The following is a 10,021-nucleotide window of genomic DNA, read 5'->3' as shown; positions in this document are numbered from 1 at the left end:
GGCATCTAAAATGTAGAGCTGCACCATTTTAATTTGGCAAGGGGAAGCATGCATTACCAAGTGTATTTGTGCGTAATACTCAGTATTGCCTACGAAAATGGCTCTAAAAAGTACATAGACTTTTTCCCTGGACAGAAAAACGTCTTAGCAGTGAGCTCTTTCTCTTTTATCCACTCTTTAAAGTAAACAGACCATGCGCGTAAATGATGCACATGTGCTATCTGATATAAACCAACATCTCATTTGGATTAATAAATTCATGTATAGAATAATGTATAGACTTAATGAATATGGTATGTGAACATGCACACACAAATACATGTGAAATGGACAATGTTGCAACAAACAAAACACGCATTCTTAGGATGGCACAGTTTTACCAATAAACTGACCCAAATGCCATGCCATGCCAACTATACAGTAGTTGGTATTGTCGTTTTTTTTGTTTGTCCTTTTCATTATGTCTCAAGCTAATTTCCTGATAAAGTTTCCCCACCTTGTTGTAGACTACCGTTGATAATACGCATGAACTCAGTGCGCACCGCCTCTGTGTGTGCGCTCCCAGTGGTGCGCCAGTGTAACCCATTTGACACAGAGCCATGCGTATAACACTAAGAAATATTCTTTATTTAAGTATGTACATTTTTAAATAAATACATATTTTCAAATACACTGAAGATATAGTAACAATTTGATCTCAGTGACATTGTGAGGAAAAAAAATGTTCTGTCCCGCACACATTCCAGATCTCCGTCACATTTCCATCCAAATAGATGTGCTTAAGCCAGTGTTCACCATTATACAAAATACAGCTATTGTTTCCCAAAAATAATACTAACAAATGTTGCTATTCATTTGAGTAGGCCTATATCATAATACAAATATCCAACTGTCTGGTTGTAATAGCATCCATTTGGATTGGCAACAGCAAATAGACCGTTTTTAGAAGAAAAAAAATACATACAAAACGTACAACATGTATACAATTATACAACATTCCAGGGGAATTCCCTTTTAATATATTTTGTTCTCTTCCTATATACAGGTGACTGAACACGATAAGAACAGTCGACTTTTTGGTTGCATTCAGAATTCTACAGGTGCTATGAGGACCAATTGTCTCTGTTGAGGATCAGAGGAAGTTCAGGGGGAGACCGACAGCTCTCCATCATCCTCTTTCCCTGATGAGGAGGGAGACATGGGCATATCGTCTTCCTCCTCCGAGCACCGTGCAGATGACATGGACGAGCACTTGCAACTGTGGGAGCCGGTTCTGTGCGCGCCGCTCTTCCCCTCCTTCTTGTGTTTGACTCTGCGGTTCTGGAACCAGATCTTGACCTGCTTCTCTGACAGGTTTAGATACGTGGCGATCTCAATGCGCCGAAGTCTGGAGAGGTACATGTTGGAAGTGAACTCTCTCTCCAACTCCAAAAGTTGTGTGCTGGTGAAAGCTGTGCGCATGCGCTTGCTGCTCTGAAGTTGGCTGTTGTTGTTTTCTGTAAAAACACAAAATAATACACATTTAGGTAAGTTATCCAAACACCAGCTCATTCTGTGCAAAGGTATCAGTTGCGCATTCAATACGTTTTACTCACCAATGGAGATGCAGTGGAACTGACGTGGGTCTGGAACCGAATAGGTTGCTTGATATATCCCCGGACCGTGGTTGAGGTTGACACCAGTGGAGGACGTGTGTTGCCTCGATAGTGCGGAATGGCAGTACTGGGAGCCGAAGGTAGGGAAGGATGCCTTGAGGAGTGGCAAAGTCGGTGGAGACGGGTGTAGCTGGGATACGCATAGTGGACAGAAGCACAGCAAGCCAGCCTTCCGTGAGTGGCAAGAGCCCGCGGACAACCCATGGAGTGGGTGGGACGGGTGCATAGCATAAGGAAATAAAGGTGGATTGTTTTCACTCCCTTTATCATTTGCCTCCCTCAAAATCAAGGAATCCACAAGAAAGGACCTCGGCATCTTTGCAAACGTGCTGCTCAGTACTTCTTGGTAAACTTTTTCAGTCAGCGCCTCGTCTCGTTCTGAACTGCTTGCTTGGCGGATGGACAGCGGAGTGGTGCTGAAAGGACACGGTTGCTCTTTAAATAGTTGTAGTCCCGGTATGGGCCATGTGACGGTTACGGCGTGAGCATCTAAGAGCTCTCAATAGGGGTTTGTGCCTTTTCTCTTGGCATTCACACTGCACGCTTCCCCATTATTTCACTTGTTAACTAAATGAACTGCATAATGTAGTATATTCTTGTCAGCCCCACCCACGCCGCAAGAGGCGGCATAACTCCTTCTCCCTTTTAGCTTCGCTCTTATTTATTATATGATGTTTTAATATAGGCCTATATAATTTGAGAAATAAACGTTTTGGCAATATACTGGGTTAGTCCATTCTATAGTTTTTTCTGTTTTCCGAAAATCTACACATTTTTACCCTTTATTTTGACAGGGAGTCATGCTGAGACCAAGGTCTCTTTTTTAGAAGAGACCTGTATTTATGGAACATCAGAACTTATCCTACACTTTCCTCATAAATTAACAACTAAGAATGTTTAACTCGATCAATCCATGAGTGAAAGTTGGGGAGTGGAGTGGTATTTTCTCTGCAATGTTAACTTTGAATAGGCTATACATGTTTGTATTTCCTGGAATCCAAGAATATGCATATTTGCATGCCACATAAAAGATGCAGGAGACGCAATAGCCTATAGTCTCGTAATACGAGAAAAAAAGGTTGCATTTCAGTCTGATTTATGCTGGAGAGGACCTTCCTTAATTGGCATCGATAAGGCTTCAATGTTGAACTTGCAAGTATGTCGTAATGTTTGTCAACACATCATATATATAGGCCTATAGGACATATCATTTTTTAGTACATAGGCATAGTAAAAATAGCGTATATATTTATAATGATTGCTTCTAAAGTCAGGACTATAAAATTAGGACTAGCCTATATGCAAAAAACTAGAAGTGTTTAATTTAAAACGTGTGAATGTTATTGTTCATTTTGAGGCCAGGGTAAGTCACAACCTGAAGGCAATGCGGTTAAAAAACAGTGATTAATTCCTGTGCGCGGCCCCAGCCGAGTTCGGGAAAGAATATATAAAAATAACCAGGTTTTCACTCGTCGGCCCTTATTGAATGTCATTGTGGAGAGTTTTCAATGCAAGAGAAAGAGACTCGAATTAAAGTGTGTGACAGCGGCGGATAGACGCACACAAAGGCGACTCTGTCACAGAGAGGCTGAATGCGTGGCGCGTGAAAGCCCCCGCCTCGCTCTGATTGAATTAAGTAATAGGAAAACATTTTCTTTCACTTTAGGTCTTCTAAACAAGACCTTCAAAGGGATGGGAACCAATAATGTGTGAGTAAACAGTGGAATGTGGTTTCTATTCCTCCCAACCGAATTGTTTATTTTATTTTTGTTTTGAATGGTCCCTAAAAAGCTTCCCTATTTTATTGACATTAGCCTATCTACTTTTTTTTTCTCAGGAAACGGAGATAATGCAAATTAAAATATTATTCAAAAAATTCAAACGGAGAGCAAAATATGGATAATTGACCACTGGGCACAGACGTCAATTCTACATCTATTCCATGTTGGTTCAACGTAATTTCATCGAAATGACATGGAAACAACATCGATTCAACCAGTGTGTGCCCAGTGGGTGGTTATAATGATTGTAAATATATATATCATATAGCCACTTGATAAAATCATAATATGAACTAGGCCTATAAGCTTTTGTCACCAGTTTGGGCTATATGACTAGGGCTTCTTCCTTTTTCATATGTTAAATGTTATATTTTACATGCATACAGGCTGCTGTAGACAGTGTGCTTTCTGCGCTATATGGAAGTACGTCCAGAACTCTTTCATTGCCATTGCATGGAATTGCTTTCCCACGAATGACAATACCAACTTGTAGGCTAATGAAATATGATGCAATGGGCTGTGTATAAATGAAATCGTATTATTAGTCTGTTCATTTTGGAAATGGCAAAACAATCTATAACATGCTGTGTGCATGACCACATAGGAAACTGGACACTTCTTAGGACTACTGGCTGCGGCGTTACAGAGTAAAAATCGATGTTGGTGTCACTGGTGGTCCTTGACAAGCGTGACAATTACCTGTCTGCTCACCGCTCATGCTTTTCAGTTCAGAACCGAGCCGCTCGCAATGGCTCTTCAGTCTAGAACCGAGCCCGCCCATATAATGGGCCAAAAACCTATTTGTTTTATCTCCTGTAAAATGACCATGGACTCTGCTCCGCGAAAAATACCACTCGACTCGCATAAAGGGTATAATTTGGTCGCAACTTTGCCGCGCCATAATAGCAGGTCTTTAACGCACAAATTAGGAGCAATTAAACCCTTAAACAAGCTGTAGGTACAGAGTCATGCGGACAAGAGCCTGTTATCTGCGACAGAGTGGGATTAGGCCTTTCATTCTCTTGGACGCCGCATGCCAGGCGTCCTCCATTAACAAATGGGCCAATCTCGCTCCAGTCCCCTGACCCGCCACATCCCCTCTCAATTCCATGCTGTAGGCTATTCTAAACCTTAATTACAAAATGGTCTAATAATGTTGTGTTAATGCAACAAATAATTAATTGAATGCATTTCCTTATTTTTACAACAGAATTTTAAATAATTAGAGGCTCAGAGTTTGTTGGGGTATGATCTCACAAGGCAGTGGCACAATAGACTACAATTGGTCTGGAATTGGAGCTGTTTCAACATGCGGAGGAGGGTTCAATTTAATTATTTCGTCAATATTATAACAGTGACACATGCTTGGCTGGTTGGTGTTTAGAGTAGGCTATACTCCATTGCTTCAAGATATTATCAAAGAGAATCGTTTTCACAATTACGGTCATAGCTGTCACCCCGTGGGTAGGAATATAGGGGTGCTGGGGGTCGCTATTTAGGGAGGCTCATCCTCATTTGTAACCCCAACTGGAGACCGACAAATAGCTTTGACCTCCGAAAACATGGCCCTCTGGAGGCGCAGGCCAGAAGTGCAAGGGATCTCCTTCAGCATAATGACTTTGTCACTGAAACAAATCAAACAGCTATGCAAAACAGCATACTTATAGATGAACCCATCACTGTTATGAAGTCTTCATTTCATAAAGTAGGCTACAGCCTAACATTCATATATGACAAAGCAATTACACCTATTGTGAAGCTATAAACAAAAGTGAACTGCTACAATAAGAACAAGAACAAATACATTACTCACTCAAGTCCAACCACAAACACAATAACAATATGATAAACCTTTAATCTAACCCACTAATAAGTATCCAATAGTGTTATGACACAAACTATACAACCCCCCCCCCCCCCCACCCCACCCCCACTGAAATACAGCAAATCATTAATAAAATATTCCAATAAACAATAGTCATGATTCCAGTAAAATATATTTTATGCATGATGATGACGATGATATTGGGCAGCACCCGCTGTGTCACCATAAAAGGGTATTTTCATGGGTTTGTGTTTGAGTCTTAAGATCTTAAGATCTCCCATTTGATACAATAAAGAGGGCACTCTGTTCATGGGGATGTAGTCAATATCTCCTTTTCTTCTAGTATGAATTATTCATAGTTTTGAGACACTCCGCCCCCACACTTAATATGTACACACATTTTACACCCACACATCTCTAATAGGAGGGATGGTCTTAGCTGACAGTGTAACAGGATTTAGGGTCCCAGTGGGGTTTGGCCGAGCCGGACGGGCGCTGTGACTGTCGATGTGACACAGAGGGCCGTCTGCCCCCTCCTATTCTCCCCCTGAGGCGACTGCACAGACTGCAGGTCCTGCTTCACCACTATGGGTAGGCACACAAAGGCCTGATTATCATTCATATGCTCAGCAGAGCCACCAGTCCAACAGATGACACTGCTAACCCAACTACCAGCTGAGTAGTGCAATATGTGCAGCACACTATGGGGACTAATGAATCCTTAAGTGTGTGTGTGTGTGTGTGTGTGTGTGTGTGTGTGTGTGTGTGTGTGTGTGTGTGTGTGTGTGTGTGTGTGTGTGTGTGTGTGTGTGTGTGTGTGTGTTTGTATCCCGATTCATTTGGTAGCAATCAGCGTTATCAAGATGAACTTGAACATATGGACAAATTTGCTTGCATTTAGCGGATGCTCTCATCCAGAGCGATTTACAAGTTGTCTATCTAGGGGAAGTGTTGAGGGGGTGCAACTCTACTGTCCTAATGAGTCACCTGAATACTTCCAAAATCATGTGATATTATTATGACTAATCATTACAGTATTATACCAGTTCATAATGCCCGATGAATGAATGCATTAACAGCTATAAGTGCATTCATAAGCCAATATAAGAGAATAACAGTATTCAACAATAGTCAACAATGCTCAATTCAATCGCACCCGCCTTGCAGTATTTACGGAGTTGCTGTTTTTCTCATGGTCGAACAGTACAGAATGATTTCGGGTATTGTAGAAACCTTTTACTACCTGGAAGACTCCCCTCACAAGTAGATGTTTAAGTAGTATTTGGGGACAGTAGTTGAAAGACAAAGATACTGTGTAAACGTTGCTGTGGCTTGTTCGATTTAACTCAAGTGTTAATTCAGCGTCTCGCCCTTTCTGCTGAAGTGAGACCTTTTTTATACAGTCAGTGAGACTATATGTGCAGTCATGATGCTTTGCTACAACAACTAGGTCTACAATCTGTGTAGTCTACACTGAAAACTCATGTTCACCTAAGGCGTTTTGACAAAATGCCCATCAAACTATACTGAAGCATAGAGCTAATGGACGTTTGATAACGACACTCTGCATACATAATAATATGGGTTGATTTTAAATACCCTTTTGATGTGAATCCATTTGTTATGGTATAGATATGTTTAAAATGTCCCCTTTTGCTTTCATTCTCATATGAAAGCCTTGACATGCTGCTCAAAGGGGTTTGTTTCTCTATGGAGGTCATCGGGCCATTTGGATGGCTGACTCAGATTTGTCCAATTCAGTCGACTTTTTGGCTTTAAAAATAACAGGTCAAACCAATGAATTTAATGAACTCTCCCAGACACAATGCATGCGTCTTGCCATTTGAACTCCAATAAAGGGTGATTGGCTGGTCAGCAAGCTCTTTCAAGGGGTTTGTACACAAATGTGACAGAATGCTTAGAATGCGGCCACTTCAGCATCTCCATTGACAAGTTGTTCGAAGGGTTGGGGACGTCAGTGATAGTACCCTCAGCCAAGGTTTTCTCTCTCTGCTTCTGTCCTTCTTTCACACCCAAACGCTCCCTAACAACAATAAGTGAAAGAATGCAAACCACTTTCTCCACCACTTTCCTTCCCGCTCAGACAAAGTCATAAGAAACCCACAGACACTAGTGATGTGCACTGAGTTATGGCCCAAATGAGTGCTACCTGTCTCTTTCTACTCCTCCTTTCTTTTCATCATTTTACTTTTCTGTTCCTCCATCCTTCCCTCCTTTCATTTATCTTCTGTCTCTCTTTGAGCTGGCTGCAATGGCTCATGGAGATAAAAGCAGACATTTTAAAGCACTTTTCTAAAATTGCCATGCTATCCGAAATCAATTTCCAATTATACTAATATATATATTTGTATTTTTACCAAATATAGAGAATTGTCCTGTGATGAAAGGTGGAAGTTGAGGATACAGGTTGAAATTCACTAAATATTTTTGAAAAACGTGTTCTCAGTGAACAAACTAACTAGTTTCAGATTTACTGGAATGAGTAAACCAAAGGCTATTTGATAGAGTCCCACAGTACTTGTGTATTCACTTAATTGAATTAATTGGATCCCCCCTGGGAATGACAGCTGAGCCATGGGAGGGAGGGGGAGAAAAGAGGAGGGGGTGGGGGGCTGCCTACAAACAGTTTATGTCAACATTACTATCAACTATTGTGTTTGTAATTACTTGTTTATTTCCATTTCTGACTCCAACTACAGTATTTTAATTACAATAATGGGATGGTATAATTAAGCTCTCAGGATCGGGCTTTAGTAGGCATTGCTTATATCCTTTTCATTTCCGACCCTCTGTTTTCAGTATTTCCTTCCCATCAGTCTCCTTTTAAGTCACTATAATGTTCTATTTGTTTATTGTGGTGAAGAAAATGTAATATTAATGTAAGCATTGTTTTATATTCAGTCTTTTTGAAGCAGTGTTTTAGAATAGATGAGAAGCTATGTTTAGTGAATTCCGGCATTGTTACTTTGCAGTATAATTGGTAAAACAGTATTATATTAAAGGCAGTAGCCTATTTTTTGTATGCAATTTTATTTCTGAAGTGGTGCTATAGCAGAAAAGATAAGGTGTCGAAATGCTGTTGTGAAGGTTGAGTTGCTCAATTCAGTGTATACATTCTGATGGAAATGTAAAACTGTACCCAGTCCTGAAATGAGTGAGCCGTTGCCAATGCGAGAGTGACACTTTCAGGGTAATGAATGAGAAATTTGGGGAAATTTGCATGAGTAAGAATAGCCCCCTGAATCATTTTCATAACCCAATATCCCCTTTTCTTCCCAAATCTCTATGGCAGGCATTGTGTTTTAGAGCCAGCTTTTGTTGAAGATTTTGTTAGATTTTTTCTCTCTCATTCATTCCTGCATCTGACTTCTCCCCCCGTCCTAATGACCGGGGCGACCACTCCTCTCCCCCCACTCCTCTCTCTCCCTCTCTCTGCATTTGACAGTGCAGGGCTCTGTCCCAGCTTTTTGTCTCTGAGTTATGACGTAAGCGTTGAGAAAAAGCCAGTTCTGGGGTATAACATTTGTAATTTTTTTGTGGCTGCTGGGGACGGGTCACTGCCCATTTCAGAGGGTCCCCAGTTTTCTGCAGATGCGCTCTATTGAGGAGGCGACACGCGGCAGGACGCTGCTGGGTGGGGGTTACCACTCTCCATTACCATAGAAACCAATACACTGACTTTCAGCTGGCCCGGGCCAGGGGTCCACTGACACCGACCCTCGAACTGCTCTGAGTCCTGACAGAACCCAAATGGACCTCCGCAAACTTAATAATACCCATTTGTAGCCAGTTTGTCAAACATAACAAGAGCTGCCTGCATCGCTATGACAGCCTGTCTGCATAGATTACTTTTATAAATGAGACCTAGTCTTTGGGCTGCCACTCCCATGATGGACCACAGGCAAATAAGATGAATTGGAAAAGATCCAAACAGATCCACTCCAAAATGACACAGACCAGTACAGACCCAAACCCCACATCATGGAGCAGAACCCTCAGATATGGGACTTCTCAGCACTACATTCAGAACTATACATAGCCACGAGACAGGTCATCTGTACAGAAAATAACCAAACGTCACAACACAGAACTAAAAGTAATCGACAAAACAGTGCTAGACAACAAACAAAAGCTGAACAAGTCCTAATTCCTAAACACCAAATACAATGCTGAAAATATTTCAATTTTCAAACATTTCAAATGGGAAATAGTCAATCAGTAAGCATGCTGAGCTGTGTGTGAAGTGTGTATGCTTGTGAATACACAATATGTGCTTGTTTCAATGATAGGGTCTCAACATGTGTGTGTAACAGTGTGCATTTGTATACGTACATTAGCTGTATATGGCCATCAAGTGAGCAGGCCCGGAGGGTACAAGGTCAGAGTTCACACCCGCCGCCCTCACCCCTGGCAGGTGCAGCCCCTGGGGGCGTGAGGAGGAGGCCCCTCATCTCTCCCACCTCTTCACGCTGCTCAGACAGAGAAAGAGAGGGGTGTGAAAGGGTGCACTCCAGAAAGCCATCACCTGCTCCCTCCGCCCTCCAATCCCCACTAACCCCCCACCCCGAACCATCCTACCACCCCCTGCTCCTCACTGCCTACTCTTACTGACTGTGGTGGGGAGAAAGAGAGAGTGTGTATGAGAGAGAAAGAGACAGAGCGAGCGAGAGAGAGAGACAGAGACCGACGGACAGAGAGGGAGAAAGAAAGGGGGAGAGAGAGTCCTCCAAAATAATGAA

At 41.9% G+C, this 10,021-nt stretch overlaps 1 protein-coding gene across 1 annotated transcript; it reads right to left on the bottom strand.

Moving 5' to 3' along the window:
- Window positions 1-1,143: 1,143 nt before the first annotated feature.
- Window positions 1,144-2,106, bottom strand: LOC311142030 (GS homeobox 1-like; the record flags this gene model as incomplete). Its single annotated transcript, XM_084177576.1, has 2 exons — window positions 1,596-2,106; window positions 1,144-1,496 (listed from the first exon to the last, which is right to left on the bottom strand). Exons 1-2 carry the CDS (start codon window positions 1,969-1,971, stop codon window positions 1,144-1,146), a joined length of 729 nt encoding a protein of 242 aa, XP_084033702.1. The 5' UTR covers window positions 1,972-2,106.
- Window positions 2,107-10,021: the final 7,915 nt, after the last annotated feature.

The sequence above is a fragment of the Coregonus lavaretus genome (genome assembly GCF_964263955.1).
Source record: "Coregonus lavaretus genome assembly, chromosome: 15".
Taxonomy (NCBI): Eukaryota; Metazoa; Chordata; class Actinopteri; order Salmoniformes; family Salmonidae; genus Coregonus; species Coregonus lavaretus.
The sequence above is the reverse complement of the archived record's forward strand: the minus strand, read 5'-3'. Positions and strand labels throughout refer to the sequence as shown.